The sequence below is a fragment of the Mytilus edulis genome, chromosome 2 (genome assembly GCF_963676685.1).
Source record: "Mytilus edulis chromosome 2, xbMytEdul2.2, whole genome shotgun sequence".
In the NCBI taxonomy this organism is placed as follows: domain Eukaryota; kingdom Metazoa; phylum Mollusca; class Bivalvia; order Mytilida; family Mytilidae; genus Mytilus; species Mytilus edulis.
This window is the reverse complement of record NC_092345.1, coordinates 72,686,734-72,704,236: the sequence shown is the minus strand read 5'-3', so window position 1 is coordinate 72,704,236 and position 17,503 is coordinate 72,686,734. Positions and strand designations below refer to the sequence as shown.

General features: G+C 32.0%; 1 protein-coding gene across 1 annotated transcript in view; it reads left to right on the top strand.

Moving 5' to 3' along the window:
• LOC139512879 (chitin synthase-like) overlaps positions 1-17,503 on the top strand; it is a 56,585-nt gene that overhangs the window by 16,290 nt on the left and 22,792 nt on the right. The window contains exons 9-22 of the mRNA XM_071300820.1: positions 730-865; positions 1,591-1,816; positions 2,152-2,316; positions 2,578-2,720; positions 3,392-3,490; positions 4,920-4,992; positions 6,353-6,408; positions 6,839-6,988; positions 7,507-7,633; positions 8,211-8,414; positions 10,999-11,285; positions 12,262-12,478; positions 13,213-13,356; positions 16,489-17,387. Coding sequence (XP_071156921.1) covers positions 730-865; positions 1,591-1,816; positions 2,152-2,316; positions 2,578-2,720; positions 3,392-3,490; positions 4,920-4,992; positions 6,353-6,408; positions 6,839-6,988; positions 7,507-7,633; positions 8,211-8,414; positions 10,999-11,285; positions 12,262-12,478; positions 13,213-13,356; positions 16,489-17,387 — 2,926 coding nt within the window. The remainder of the gene's footprint in view (positions 1-729; positions 866-1,590; positions 1,817-2,151; positions 2,317-2,577; positions 2,721-3,391; positions 3,491-4,919; positions 4,993-6,352; positions 6,409-6,838; positions 6,989-7,506; positions 7,634-8,210; positions 8,415-10,998; positions 11,286-12,261; positions 12,479-13,212; positions 13,357-16,488; positions 17,388-17,503) is intronic.

Here is a 17,503-nt window from a genome sequence, read left to right as displayed (position 1 = left end):
ATGCAAATACAAAACTTTATAAGTTTATATCAAAAGTATTTCGCATAGGTTCCAAATAATTTCATGAATATGCAGTCGGTTTTATATTCTTTTATAGTATATTATATTATTGCAGGTATGTAACATAACATTCGATTAAAAACAAATGCAAATGTGCATAAGCCATGCAAATCTTTCGAAGCTATTTTAAGGAAATAATTGAGATACTTTTAAGTATACACTTGAGTGTGGATGTATTTATGTTTGTCTTTATAATTACATTTGATTTTATTTTTTGTTATACCTTAACCTTCTTGTAATTTTATATTGACTTCATTGAATGATTGACTTTGTAGGTATAGGAGGTAAGCATTTGTTTCAATAAGATATGTATTACTTGACGCAAAGTCATTGGAAAAGTTAACAAAAATTGCTAATTTCTTCCAGCACAATCAACTCTATGAGTTGTTAACGCTTACGCAAAAGTTCAGTTCAAAATCGGCTTTGGTATGATGCTATATTTAATTTTTCTTGTAATGCTTTGTAGTTAAATCATTACTCCAGATGATTAAAAGACAGTGACGGGACATCGAATATTATTTTTCCACAAACGGTATACCATTGTAGTGATTTGTAATACATAATAATAATTTAAAAAGATAAAGAAAACCACGTGATTGTGATTATTATTTGTTGTTTGGTTTTACCATTTGTTAAGCATTGGTGCGTATTGATTTATTGCTTTTTCAGGTGAGCAGATTTACTGTTTGAAAAATATTGAACAGGCACGAGATAGTTGTGATGCTTTGGCTAAAGCTATCTATGAGCGAATGTTTGGATGGGTGATTAGACGGATCAATGAGGATTTGAACCCCACAAAACAAAGGTAAAACAAACTGAGGTATTGTGTCCTGTATACAGACTTCACAGTTTCCCTCGTATTTTAAATTTTGGCTACCTTCAGTAAACACCTCTAGATTAGTTGAAAAAGTGTGTTAAATTCCGTATTCTAATATAATTAAATAGATGATGTGTTCATACTATCAGAATAATTACACTTCTGTTGATCTATTTAATTTATTTTCAAATAAAAAGTAAAATCACAAAAATACCGAACCCAGAGGAAAATCAATTCGGAAAGTCATAATCACATGGCAAATTCAAATAAAAAAACACATCAAAAACGAATGGACAAGAAATGTCATATTCCTGACTCGGTACAGGCATTTTCAAATGTAGAAAGTACAGATACTGTAAGGTCTGCTTCTTTTTAAGACTTTAAGTGGTATTTTTAACATTGCCATATAAGCGACAGATTTGTCTAGCCATAAAACCAAGATCTTCTTACATTTTTTTCTTAAATTATTCTGTACCCAGCCAGTTAAATGGTAGTTGTTATCTACAGTCCGTTTCTATGTATGTTGGCGTTTGTTTTTTGTTGGACTTCAGTCTTCCTGTTGTTACTTTGTTTTTCTCTTATTGTTGATGTGTTCCCCTCGATTTTAGTTTGTTACCCGGATTTGTTTTTGCTTAACTGTAGTATGAATATTGGACAGCGGTATACTACTGTTACAAATATTCATTTATTAGTTTTGTATATCAATTTTACAGGAAGAGGGTTACTGCATCTATAGGGATTCTCGATATTGCTGGGTTTGAGAATCTTCACGTCAACAGTTTTGAACAGTTGTGCATCAATTTCGTTAATGAGCGTCTTCAAAATTTTATGAACGACCATGTGTTTACGAAAGAAAAAGCGTTATTCCGAGACGAAGGCATTCCATGTGACGATATAGATTTCAAAAACAATGAAGGCATTATCGATACATTCATTAAGGTATTGTACATTAAGAGGCTGTGTCTGTTGCAAAGTCTTTTCGATATCCTCCTTCTTAAATTATGTTTCAAATAAATTATTCCAAGGCATTGCTCATACAATGTCGATATGGTATCAGGGAAAAAACCCACATTATTAGCTTTGCATAGTTTTTTATTCTCCTTTTCTTCAATATAACTCCTGTTGTTGCTTCGGAAACATGTAGCTATTGATAATGACATTAAAAATTTGAAATTTTACAATATAAATATTTTAATTGCACGAATGTTTGAAAGTATGAGTTTTAATAGAATACAATGTGTGACTTTTCCTCCACTATTTATTTATTTATTTAGAAACAAATTGGGATTCTTAATCTATTGAATGAAGAAACTCAGTTCAAGCAAGGCTCAGATGAAAGTTTTGTGAGAAAGGTTACAGCAAACCATGCTAAATCAGACATAATTGTAAAAAAACGAAGTGACGATCCAGAATTTGGAGTATTCCATTTTGCCGGAAAGGTACATCATTTATGCAAATTTATTTACCACAAATTTGAAAGAATGAACACTTAATTTGACTCTATAGCGAAATAATGTCTAGTGTAAACAAACTCGACTGCTATGGTTTGAAATAATTAAAACTGTCATATTCATAGTTTAAACTATTCATGCATTAAATAAGAGTTAAATTCGATGTCTCACGTTGTCAGAAATAGGCCTTCTTATATCTTTTAATAACAAAATATATCAAAACTACACATTCGAGCTGTTACTTTTTAGGTATGGTACGACTGCCATGGATTTCTGGATAAGAACAAGGACACTCTGAACGACGATTTGTTTGACTGTATGAAGGACAGTACAAATGACTTTATTCGTGATCTTTTTACTATCAAAAAGGGACCAACCGGCACAATATCAGAGTAAATATTATTAAGTAAAACATCGGATATCTGTTATGTTCTGAGAAATATTTTTTTTGTCTACACGAATGATTACAAAATGTAGGATATAAAAACGTTTATTGCATATAATTATTTCATATGTGCTATATGTGTCACAGATTACCATGGGTATGTTCCAATTGCCGAAACTACAATCCTGTTCTTTGTTTATACTATGACATCACCGAATAAACCCATCACTGAATTAGCACTTACCATGAGCAACACGACGAATAACAGTAGAAGTGATTAACTTATCATTCTTCAACAATTGACCTCACCATGTCCCCAGTTTTGGTGAGGTATTCTTTGCTTAGTATAAAGTTTCTTTGTAGTGTTTTGTGAACTTGTTTATTTTTTCGTGTATCCCATTTTTTGTTTTTGGTATTTTACTACCTTTTTTTTCTAGAGAAAATAATGGCAAAATACATACATGCACGTTTTGAAAACAGGATACCAGGATTTTTGGGATTGTCTATTGTCTGTTTCTATTTGTTTGATTATTATTGCATTCATATATACAAGATTATAGTAATATTAAGGAACAACAAACAAACCGAGATTTTTTTTATCATCAATTTTGCTGACTGATGATTTATCTGCGAGAGAAATATGTTTCACTTATATCACTTTCTTTATTCTTGTATTAGAACACAATTCCATTTACGACAGTCAAAGAAAGTTCAGAGAGAGCACAGGTCTAATAATGCTATGCAACTGTCAACAGAACTAGGAAAATCTTTGAAAAAGTAAATATTATTTACATCTTTAGGACTCTTTATGACATGTTTTGTGTTTACACTTTTTTTTTAAATAACCAAACAAACTTTATGTTCAGCAGCATCTGAACTACCAGTCATGCTAGGTAATGGTGAATATATGACATTTCTGACAGGTAGTATAAAGTGATGGTGCTTCCTGCTATGCCTACATATCATAAAATATCTATTCCTAGAATGCAAACAAAATAATCTGAAAGATGTTGGGTTTTTTGTTCTTGTTTTTGTTTTTAAAACAAAACACTTATTATCCAGAAAAAGGTAGTTTCAGGTAAACATTATTTTTGTAGTTAACAGGTACTAAAAGTAAAATCACAATAATACTAAAAACAGAAAAGTCCTTAATCAAATGGCAAAATCAAATGCTCAAACACATCAAACTAGTCCAGTCCAGGGAGTGACAGTTGGTTCAACCGGTTGAATCCAACATGCAGTGAAAAAAGCACAAATTTCCCCAAACACATCGGAATTTGATGTCAAAAGGTAAAAACTACAAAAGACAATAAAAACAACTTGACATAATTTTTAAACATATATGCAGTCAAAAATACAATTTTCAATACAATGTCAAAAAATGGTTTGGGGATTTATAAGATATGAATATGCTGGCATGAAAGCTACTGTTACAGAGTAACAGACACAATTAACTTTTGAATACATTTTAAACAGTCGGTTAAACATCTCATCTGTACATTAAATATAATATTTGATATCAGGTACGGTCTAAAAGCTTGCTTATTGTTATGACTTAAGAAAAAATACTTAAAATTGGTATGTTTAAACTGTTAAAACAGTCCACGCTAAGGACTACATGCGACATATAGACACGCTACCTCAGTTATAATAGAAGGTCCGATGATTTTATGGATTATAAATCATACTGGCCTCTCACTAGTACGTCTTATTTTAGTATCGAGCGGCAATATTCCAAATAACAGATGTAGTAAGTTAGAAGGCTTTTTATAGTAATACAGAAGATATTTTTACCTGGTTTAAAACTTATTTATCGTTTTTAATCCATTGGTAAGTAAATGTCATCCTGTTATTGGTGCACTTCACAGGTTTTATTGTATGTTTGAAATTTCGAAATATTCATCAAAGGTTTTATTCAACTAAATAATGTTCCTTAAATTTTATGAATAGAAAAAATATATGAATGTTGAAATCAATCAAGAATGATACGCAATCGTATGAGCTGGCACATATCATGAAATCTGATGTTTAAACTAACAGTTTTGTGTAGATAAGTATCATGATGGCTTTCAACTGAACATATTTGGGTTCTCAGATATTATTAAACCTGAATACTTTTTTTTGTCACAAAAACATTCCCTAATAAGTAGTTATGGCCTGCTTTCTTTTTTTTTGGTATCAATGCTAAAAATTATTTTCATTTCAGATTTAACCTAAGAGGTCCAGAAACACGCAGATACAACGCAAATAAACATAAAACCGTCATTTCATATTTTAGGGTAGGTCAATGTGCAATATTCTGATGAATAGTGAATAATTTTATAAAATTATTGGACACAATGAGGAAACCAACACTTCATAATACTTTGCCGGTATATCACTTCATATTGTCATTGGTGCCCTTCGGCTGTTTTTACTCTCTTTGGCACATTCCCCATTTCTATTCTCTATTTTATCTCAAATTTGATAATCAATACAATTATATAATAACTACACATGATTGAGTACACGAATGTACGTTAGAGTCTGCTTGATATCCTGAAATACTTATATCCATAGATACGAAAGGAATGTTTTGCATGCTTAAAGATTTTCAGATTTTTATAGAAACCTTCTAGATAAAACACAAACATTGGTCTATTAACGGTTCAATAAATGTATCACCTAAAAACGTGTTTACATTCTAACAGAGTATGACGAACGTCAGGTGACATCACGAAAATTTCACTTTTGTTCCTTAAGGATGTTCTTAGGTGAGGTTTTGGAATTTGTGTCAAATGTTCGGACTCCTTGGTGTTTTTCCATACAATACTATATAAAAATATTTTGCCCCATAACACCCATTTATTTTTTCATATAACTCTTAATAGCTCATGAAAGGTCATTTACCAAAATTTTAGAAGATTCTTAATTTTCTTTCTTTTGTTTTGAGACCTAATTATACCAATGTAAATATAAGGTAAAAGTCCGAGTCAGCCTTTTCCCGCCATATTTTAAATCTCAAATATTTCGAAAAGGAGTTCCATGACCTATCAATATTTTTAGCTTATTTTTATCCTTAATTGATGCTCTACCAGCTTACAGTCTCAATTTTAACTTCTTAATTTATTAATTTTCACCTAACCTCACCTAAGTACATCCTTAAGCTCAATTTGTACCTTTACGTGACTAGTGAACAGCTTTGGCTTCTTAGCCGTTAACATGTTGAATGAAGTATATTGAAACTGAATATGAATACCTACTAGAGCCTCTGGTGCCTCTCATAGTCTAATTTTCTTTATTTTCTACGACGTAAATCCTAACACGTGTACATATTGTATTTGCTGTTCATATATGTGTCTTAATTTGTTAGTGCAAATGGGCTTTTGTCACAATCGGAAAAATTGCACATACAACTTCGGCACGTTGGATTGTAACTTACAATTGAACGATAAAAGGTGAAACACCACTTTTAATGATGACCTTATAATTATTCAATATAGCTCATTGCCTGTCACATGACCTAAAGGCATTTATAATGTATTAATCGAAGACAGATACAGTGTAGACGTGAAGGTGTATAACACAAGTAAACTACACAATTCGTAAAACATTTATGTTGATAACTGTAAAATAGTTGTTTGTATTATTTTTTTACAGGAATCAATGGACAAACTGTTGCTGAAAATGAAACGAGCAGAGGCGCATTTTGTTAGGTACTTAAAAAAAACATAATGACTCCACCAAAAAGTATAATGACATTATTTTCGTATTGCTATTTAGGTTTTTGTAATTTCTATTGGTAAAAAGGTAGTTTGTGGTCCCATCAGAAGGAAATATTGGACACATCTAAATTATGAAGTGAACGTTGTCCGATAACAAGACCATTGACTATTTTTTTTAAAATGCAACTGATTTGCATTCCGACAATAACTGTCGCTTGTAGGCGTCTTTGTTAGATTTAATCACGAATATGTTACTAGTAATATTTTAAGTGGTTAACATAGTCGAGCGTTTGAAATTGATTTTGTTATTTTTATGATCGATTGTTCAATTTTGAATTTTGTCATATTGTTACGAGGAAATGTGTCAATGTATTCCAATTTTGGATATACGTGTGTACCTATTTACTCGTTTAATTCATAGGTGTATCAAACCAAACAAACAGAAGCAAAAGGATAATTTCAATGCCCAGTATGTAAAAGAACAACTCTTATATAATGGTATAACTGAAATAGCTAAAATTAGGAAAAATGGCTATCCGATCAGAAAACGGCACACTGACTTTTATGAGAGGTAAATTCTATCTTTCAGTATTTATTTTGTTTTGTTACAAAAATTTAAACTATGATAATGTTGTTAATTAACTTTTTGAATTTCAGTGTGTTTAAGGAGATACCAGAATCAAAATAACAGTACTTATAAATAAAATATAACAGATGAAAATAGTCATTTGTCGCTTTCTCCAGGTTGCATCCATCACCTCTGTTTCAAAACAAGTTAAATTGTGCATACTTCCTATATCATTTGGTTTTGATTTGTAGTTTTGTTACTTAGCCTTGAAAAATAAATGAATTTTGATGCGCCGTCGTCGAGTAGAATTGTGGTCATAACACTCTTATTATAATGTCAAATGGGAGCTATGGAAGTTTTTAAAAGAAATTCTGTACAGCACGATTGCCATTGATTGTATTACACATACACTGTACTCGTATTTACTTCTTAGTTTATTAAAAAGTAGTTCAACTATCAATGATACGATGTAAACTGCTTGTATTGCTACGAATTCATTATGAATAAAGTATACATTTCAGATATTTTGTCCTTCATTCGGAGTTTTCTAAGGCATTACAGCAAAATCCTGGCCAGGTTACCAAACGGTTAATAGACAAAATTATACCAGATGATCTGAAAAAGTGGTGTAGAATTGGAAAACATCAAGTAAGTCATTTGACCAAGAATATTTCATTATAAACTTCAAAAGTTATTTTTTGATTCTATTAATGACCACCCACTATTAAGTCCTTCTTCAGGTTGCAATTCTGTAAATATACTAGAAGACAATGCAATTTCACATAGAAATTCCTTTGACAGCTAAAACTGTGACCACTCGTTATGAAGTTTCGTAAGAAATTTATATCCCAGAAGAGAAAGTTCAGAATTATGCACATTTTTTTTCAAAGGTCAAAATATAGGGCTGTGCGATATATTTTCAACATTTATATGCTTCAAACTTCTAAGACTTTTAACTTATACTGAATCCTGTACTACCACTTCCTTCAGTTCCTAAAAACTTCATTTCGCCGCTATCCGTGTGTATTTATACTGGTAGAACTTACAAGTCTCAATTGTCTCTATGAAATGAAAAACAGATATCATCTCTGGGAACCAGTATGTTAACAAAGAATAGTATATATCTTCCCAGAAGAGTTTTTCTTTTGAAGCAATTGTATTAACTAAGTGGAAACTAAATGCATCATTAAACACACAAGTTTTGTCTATAATTATGATATTGCAGGTTTTCATGAGAGAAACAGTTCACTTATTTCTAGAAAAGCAGTTATACCATCGCGAAAGATTGTCCAGGATTGTTCACACAATGTGGTTAGGTATGAAAGCAAGAACATTATTTAAAGAAATGAAAAGCAAAGCAGAGTCTCAAAAAATGAAAAGAAAAGTTGAGGTTGAAGGAAAAAAATGCAATGACGAGACGAAAGGCATGGTAAGTATAGGATAATCAAATATTATTATATGCTTCAAATACCAGATCAAACTGCAATATTGGCAACATAATTTATTATCCATTATGCAGATAAGCAAAATGTACAAAAAATGAAAAATAAGATGAATTAGCGCAGTCTAATTAAAAAGGATAGAAACAGTAATCATGTGCTGAATGATGAATAAGCAAATCGATGACTATCTACAAGAAATCAATCGCAATGAAAAAACATATATAGCATAGCTATAACATGTATCAACATGTTTATTTACCAAAAATCAAAAGACATAACAGATTATTTAGTAACTAGTTCACTTTATATTTCGGTAACAAAAGGGTTGGCCTGAAATGTCACTTTGTAATATTGTGGATATCTTTATTTTCATTTAATACAGAGAAAATTATTGAACGAGTTTATTTCGGTTTATATGTCCATCTACAGTCTTCTGTGTTCATCTAGAGATAATTTTAGATGATGTCTTATTTAAAGTACGAACAAAAAAAAGGATATAGTATAACGTGTTCATGCATTGTTAATAATTTCTATTGAACTTTTTGTAGTTTGGATAAAAGTTTTGATATGTTATTATTCAAATATCGAGTCACACCGGTGAACTCAAATTTGACAGCTAATTTCACTTTAACTTCCATATCGGACCATATCTTTGGGTGTATTTTACATATCAATTATCCTGCCATGCTGAAGGTAAACATGTCGTGATAATATTCAAATTAATGCAATGTTCGAGCTCATAATTATTCATTCCGTCGGTTTCAAAAATTGCGGTTTTCATTGCCGAAAGGAAGATAAAATAAGGAAAATAGGTATGAGCAGTAAACAGAGCCTCTGTATTTTAGTTTGTCCTGTTGTGCGTCCTTTAAAAAATGAAGGTTTAAATTATGAAAAATAGGACCAGACCGAGATACAGCGAATAAAACAACTAGTATTTGTTATCCGAGTGGACGCCTAAACATATCATTAATAATAGAGATTTACGGAAAGTCTCGGAGCCGACTGTTGACACCGACTCTGACAGGTAAACTGAAGGGGGTCATCTCAAAATAGACACAAATACGAAATAATTAGTTTTTCAAGAAAAATTTTGCAAGTAACAATTTAACAAGATTTTACACAAAGATTAAAGTAATGAAATAAGGGTTGTCTTCTGTCAACAAATCCTGCACAAGTCTCCACAATCAGTCTGAGTTTTTGTATTGGATGCATCCACAACGTACCCATCACTTTATAATTTTTAAGGTCACCCATGGCATGTTCAACAAGAATTCAATATTCTGCAATAACTCTGTTAAATTTTCTACTCTTGCGTTTCTGGGGATCTGGTTTTCTAGTAATTTGTTGTCGCGTAAATGGCGTAATTACGGGATGTCGATTTGTATAGATTTTATCTCCCAACAGCACACATTCTTCTGGAAAATTTAGCGGTGCATTGGCTCAAATTTGTCTCATCATCATATACTGCTGAGCATCATTTTGGTGGTCTAAAAATCCGCTTTCAACATAGCAAATGCTTCCCTCGTTGTCAACTATCACTTGAGTATGTATGGAGTTGTAGTGACGATGACCGGAATGATATAGTTCTTGCGGCTCGATTTGTGGCCTGTATATCTTTATAGAAGAGCCGTCGATTGTACCTACGGCAGCAGGGAGTTTAGGCCAAAAACCTCGTTTTCCTCTCCATTCGTTCAAAGCCGGCCACTGCACAAACGACTCCAAGGCTCTTTGAAATATTGGCTAGCACGCATGAATTTCTGCTTTAACTGTGGCAACACTTACATGAAAAATCAACGCAAAAACATGGTATGATGGATACGTCCGAAGCCACACAATGTACAACATGACCCGATTCTTCTGTGATAGTGTGTGGGGTCTCCCAGTATATTGTGTAAATGAGTCCTTTGGCATCTGCAGTTTTTTCCGTCATTTTTTTGCGACGGAAAAACACAACGATTCTTAGCTTAACATTTCAAAAGGTAATTGTCTGCTGCGTAGTAAAACATGTCAACCATCCAGAACACAATATTGTGACTCAGGGCGGACCATGCTACGTGCTCTTAAAAAAAAAGGGGTGATAAAAATTTTGCAAAACATTTCCGTTATTTTGATAATATTTATCCACATCTGATGCAAAGAACAAAACTTGGTAGATCCCTCCCCCCCCAAAAAAAAAGCAACACACACACACATCGATATCTATCTTAAAGATTACTCCCTAACCTTAAGGTTCCATTTATTTTTGTATCTGTGAAACAGGAAAATGTTTACACCAGAAAGCAGGATATGTTTTCTCTTTTTTGTAAATCTTTTCTTCTGAGACGACCCCTGTAATTTTTGCTGTCAGAATCGGAGTCAACAGTCGGATCCGAGACTTTCCGTAAATCTCTATTACTAGCTATATGATATCTTCGATCTCATCAACGTTCATAAGATTTTGTTTTGAACAAATAGATTACATAACTAACTATGATTTAACCCATAAAAAGAAAGATTTAAGAGTCGTGATTTCATTGAAAAACATTTATCTGTATTTTCATTTTGTAACAATCATTGTTGTACATTGATTAGGTAACACTGATAAGATTGGAAGACACACCCTCTCACACCTTAACTTATAAAAATGAATTGGCAGCAAAGGGAATGTGGCACAATTCTGTGTCTGATCAAATGAGCTGTCACAGTAAACCTGACTCCCCACAATTACGCAAACGTACAACTGAAGAAAAGAAACTCCCTTCCATAATTAAACAACAAGACATTGGTACAGGATCCGCTATTCCTGACCACCATTACGATCTTAATACTGGTAATACAGATGAGCAGAGGAAAAAGGAATCTAGAAGTAAAGAAAAACCGTACGTCTTAATATGAATATGAAAAGACTTCTTTCATTCGCAGACAATACTTTTATATTCTTTTACATTGCCATTACTAAAAACGTCATTTAAGGTCAAGGAAAAGTAAATGGACTATGTCACTTATTTTGGTAAAATTTTGCATGCAAATTTGGCCCGTTTACTTATATTTGAAATCGAAAAAAAATATAATGCCAATTAATTCTCTGAAATGTAACTGATTGCATGCTTTCCATATTTTTTTAATCATCGAATATCCATTTTTTGATACATAGATTTAAGACTCTATACGTTGTTGGTACAAAAATTGTCGTTTCAATGATATAAAACAATCTTAGGGTCACCGAGCAAAAATTGTTTAATAACATTGTATACAAAATTTTAAGAAATTCTGTGATACATGCATACTAGCCCAATTGCTATAACTTGACTTTAAATCATACTTATTCTGGTAACATCATGAATATTAAATAACAATGTGATGTGTATACCTTTACATACATTTCTCAGGTTCATTAAAAGAATAATATATCATTACGTGTTTGGAGACAAGGGAAATGAAATAACATATAAAAAAATAATAACAATTAAAAAAAAAAATTCGGTTGCATTTTACTATGTGAGTTTTTATTTTTCAATAGAGACGTAAGTTACCAAAGGGATATCTCACCTTATAAGTCGATTACAAATTTACAACGGCATTGTTATATGCATAAAACGAGGCAAAGACAAAAACTTGAAAAAACTTGACAAACAGAAAACTTAAGACTGCTATCGGAGCAAAATATTGGGTTGATCTTAGGTTTTCCGGAAGGATTAGCAGCTATGTAAACTTATTAGAAGTATCAAATAATTCAAGGGATACAAATATCTTAATTGAAGAAAATTACAATAATGCAATTATCTGTTCAAAATTTGTGGAATACTGTTGATAGAAAAAGAGAAAGAGTTTATTTTTATGATATGATTTCTTTAGATTTTGGGATATATTCAACAATATACCGAGAGAGAAAAAGACTAAAGATGTTCATGAGAGAAGTAGCCTCAGAGGCATAAAATTGGTAATTTATGGACTTTTGTTTCTTCTTGTGTTTTGTTCTCTTGTGGTCCAGAAGATAAGTTTGATGCTGCTTGTGAACTACGAGAAAGAAGAGAGTAACAACAGTTCTCTAAATGAAACAGTTACCAAAAAGGTATTTACGTTAAAGCATGTAATATTTGTTTTGCATTATTCCACATAAAAGAAGGGTTTTTGGTAAAACCATATTAAAATCCAAGTTGTAGTAAGATAATGAAAGTCATTTCATCATCTCGTACAAAGTTTTTTAACTTAGAAAATTATATTGTGTTCAAGGCTCTAACGTTTTGATTGGTTTAGTCAAGAATTTTTGTAATGGTAAGGGATATTTTTTATAATTAATGCATAACTACCGTTTTCAGGCATTTCATTATTGAATTTTAGTGTTACTATTGTGTTGTGAGAAAATTCTTATAGCTTACAAATTCCTGAATTGTGTTTTAGACATCTAAAGACAAAAATGTACGACGAAATGGTAGCAACTCTATAAAATAATAAATGATTGATTTAAAAAAGTGTGTTGTCCTGATAACATCTTTCATTAGATAAATAAAGATGTGGCATGAATGCAAATAAGAGAACTCTCCATCCAAGTCACAATTTATAAAAGTAAATAATTATTGGTCAAGGTACGGTCTTCAACACGGAGCCTTGACTCACATCGAACAACAAGCTATAAAGGGCCCAAAAAATAACAAGTGTAAAACCATTCAAACGGGAAAAACAACGGTCTAAACTATATATATAAAAAAAATGAAGAAAAAAAAATGATTGTCTAAGTATGTAATTACAAATGAATCTGTTAAAGATTGTTCAAAACTGGTTTGATTTGGGATGTGTCTTTTGTAGGAGGAAGACTCTGATTTCCTGCATGCTAGATATTTTCTTTTGGTCGTTGCAATATGTATACCTTATGTACTGACAGTGGTTGTTGGATTTCTTAGAGTATTATTTGGAAACATAAAGTCCCCTACCAAGAAAACAATGCTTGTGGTAATGTATATATATATATATTTTATTACTACAATATTGTTCTAATGCAATCTTTTTTGGAATCTCAGTACTATTTGGAAATAATAATTATCAACGGTACCAAGATTATAATAAATTTTAATAACACAGCGTACAAGAGACATGGAAACACAATCATTAAACAGTCATGTTTTGAAAGTCGTCTAAACTGAGAGAATTAAATATTATCAAACGTTTTTTCCCTCGGTATTGAAAAAAACTAAATGTTTAGTGGACAAAATATTAATTTCGTAAGAATTCCGAAGATATTAAATTTCAAACAGCATTTTATTCTATCTTTTGTAGTTTGAAAAATTCCCGTAACAAACATCAATATTGTTAATATATACAATTATATGTTTTGTTTAAATAAGAATCTCAGTGTTGTATATCCGAACAATTCAAGACCTCATTAGACATAAGAAACTGCTATTTACTTTTTGTTCAATCCTTGTGAGTTTATAAATATGGTCATGATTTAAAAAAAAACTATAGAAAGTCCTATTCGAAAATGTTTGTGTTAACCCATTAAAGAAACAAGGATTATGAATTGAAACGCCAATCATAAGACTCATCAGTAGCTTTCAAATTAAAACATTTGGAAACAGGACGTCTGTTGGAGATAGTTTAACATAACTATGTTGTAGTTGGAGGTAAATGTTTTCAACAAATTGTCGGCATTCTTATGGGAACGAACTTTGCGCTCTCATTACCGACCTCTTCTTATTTTCATATGAATCAGAGTTCCTTCATACACGTGTCAAATAAAAGAAAGATCAAAGAAGTCAGGTTATTTAATTTTACATTCAGATATATTAATAATGTTATTTCTATTAACAATACGAACTTTTCGATTGGTTTCCATTAATATATCTCCCTGAACTAGAAATTGTAGAACAGACACGTTTTTTTCCGCCTTATACTTATACCTCGAATTCAAAATACACAATTATCTCTATACCAGAATCGATGACATACGAGATGATTTTAATTTTGAAATGATCAATTAAGTAGCAATATACCAATTTCAACTGCACATAGGATTTACATCTCCCAACTTATTCGGTATTCAAGAGCTTACAACTCCTACTTAGACTTTATAAAACATCACCAGTGTCGGGGCAGAAAGTTGATGAACCAGGTTTATGTCAAAGAAACGTATCTTTTATTTCTAAAAAAGTTCATAGAAAGGTACCAATACCTTGTTGATAAATATTATATCTTTCTTTTTTGCTTATGTGCTCTGTCTATATGCCTTGTTGTGTTTCTTTGATACAAATAACGTGGCTCTGTATTTATACATCCCGTCATTGTGTTATTGTGCTATTGTAAGTTTTGTTTGGCTTTATAAATGAGCGTCACTGATGAGTCTTATGTAGACGAAACGCGCGTATGGCGTACTAAATTATAATCCTGGTACCTTTGATAACTTTTTACACCACTGGGTTGATGCCACTGCTGGTGGACGTTTCGTCCCCGAGGGTATCACCAGCCCAGTAGTCAACACTTCGATGTTGACATGAATATCAATAATGTGGTCATTTTTATAAATTTCCTGTTTACAAAACTTTGAATTTTTCGAAAAACTAAGGATTTTCTTATCCCAGGAATAGATTACCTTAGCCGTATTTGGCACAACGTTTCGGAATTTTGGATCCTCAATGCTCTTCAACTTTGTACTTGTTTGGCTTTATAAATATTTTGATTTGAGCGTCACTGATGAGTCTTATGTAGACGAAACGCGCGTCTGACGTGCTAAATTATAATCCTGGTACCTTTGATAAGTTTGTATTCTTGTCTTTTTCGTTCTAATGTGCTTTGTCTATATGCCTTTTTATGTCTCTATGTTACATATTTGTTTGTTTTATAGGGATTAAGATTAAAACAATATTGACTGCTATTCCCTAATTTTTTATATTTTTACATATCATGTCTGTTTGTTTTGTTTCCAATATCGTAGTCAATATAATGGAATTTGTTGCGACTGTGAGATAATGAGAGGTTTAGCTAGTTGATGTATTTGAGCTTTTGATTTTGCCATTTGATTAAAGATTTCTGTTTTGAATTTTCCTCGGAGTGCAGTTTATTTCTTATTTTACTTTTTTTTAACACCTTTTTGAAGAGAACTTTTTTTTGTGTTAGAAAAATTAAATGATAACTCAATATATATCGCATCATATGAACATTTGTACTGTTATGAGAACTGGTGGTCCTACATCATGTCGATACTGTTTACTTACATGTTGGCATTGCACATGGTCACGCGTTTCTTATATTGTATATACATGTTTATTGGCACTACAGTAAATCAGTTGCATATGTAATGATTTATATTTTAGTCTGGTAGAACTTTCCTATTTTTTCAACTAGCTTGCATTAGCTGCGGCATACTGTTATGTCGATTGTTTTTGTGCCTCATGACAATCGTCGGAGTTAAGCCACTTGCAACCGAATTCAAAGTGTATACTTGTGTTATGCTGTAACACCACTTTCCTACATGAAAGTTACTGGAGGACTGAGCGCTGACACACATGTATAACCAAGCCATATTCCTTATGTGCTTCTTCCAAGTAATGAACTACGTTTCTCTTTGACTCTTTGACTCTTTTCTGTCATTTTTGTTTTTGGTCAATCGTTTTTGTTATAAAATTGACCGTCACCTTTTCTCAATACCATTATTTCACATTTTTATGTCTGGGTCTGAACGACTTTACGGATATTCTTTTCTCTATAGCGAAGGACGCACATTTACCGGTAATTGCTTAAGTCCACTTAAAAAAACAAAGACATTAACGACTCAAGGTCACTGTATTGCATTAAACAATGAGTAAAACCCATACCGCAAAATAAGCATTAAAATATGTAGTTCAATTCAAATGGACTGATTTATGTACAAACCAAGGACACAAAAACAAAAATGATATACAGCAACAAACGACATTCACTGATTTATAGGCACCTGACTTGGTTAGGCATTTTAATTTTATTTGTGACTAACAATCTAAACTGTTTTAATTTTAAGGGGCATTTCTTGAGTTGGAACTTTACGAAATTATAAACGTAGAATATGTCAAAGAATATGCTTTCTATTTAACCTTAACTTTTTATTTTCAGGTACTTACCATTGAGTGCATGCATTCCGTTGGGTTAGGATTCCTTGTTTTCAAAGTTTTGGGAGACCTGCATGTAGCACATGGTATTATGGTATTAAATACAACTTGTTTTGTACCTAGCTTTTTCCATCTTTTCACTACAAGAAAATCATCAGATGGCAATTTCGAAAAGAAAAGTCGGAAGAGTTGCAAGAGATTCACTGACACTAGCATGGACATACTGGCATGCCTGGCGCAAATATCAGTTATTCCTCTGGTTATTTACTTCGATATGTATAAAACGGATGTCTCAACAGAAGAAATCATTTATATTATAAGTAGCTTTCTTCTTTGTTCTTTGTCATGGTGGGAGAATTTTATACCTGACGGAACGACGAAGAAAAACACAGCAAACAACAAAAATGTTGAGCAATTCATTTTAAGCATAAAATTCGACTTACAAGAAAGTCGGCCATTCATTACAGCAATATCGTCTTTGTTCAAAATTGGGGTCACAATTTCAATTGGTGTCCTGTTACCAGAACCAGATCTCAATTTAGTCACTGCATGGGAGGGTCTGACGATAGATGACATATTCAAATTCACACCAATAATTCTTATAACAACGAGTTCATTTGTTGCTTACTACATGGCATATACTGCATGCAGGTTGAAATTGCAAGTGTTTTCTTTTTCATTTGCTTGCTTCTTGTCAACGCCTGCTGCTGTTGCAATTGCAATGACTGACTGTGAATACAACTTTTTATCAACATTCAGTAAAGACAGTTTAAATTGTCAGGAAGAAGGTTCGATCGATTCGTACATGTATTTTATTTGGGGTTTTATATGGTTCGTTTCAATATACTGGATTGCTAGGCACATATGGAGTCCAAATCAAGAGAGACTAGCAAAGGTGGAAAAGTAAGTTAGATATTAAAGTATGCCATAATTTTATTTTTGCACTTACTTGTTGAGTTAACTGAGATATGTGGTAAAGGTCAATCTGATAGCAATCCATGTAATCATCCAATCCGAAA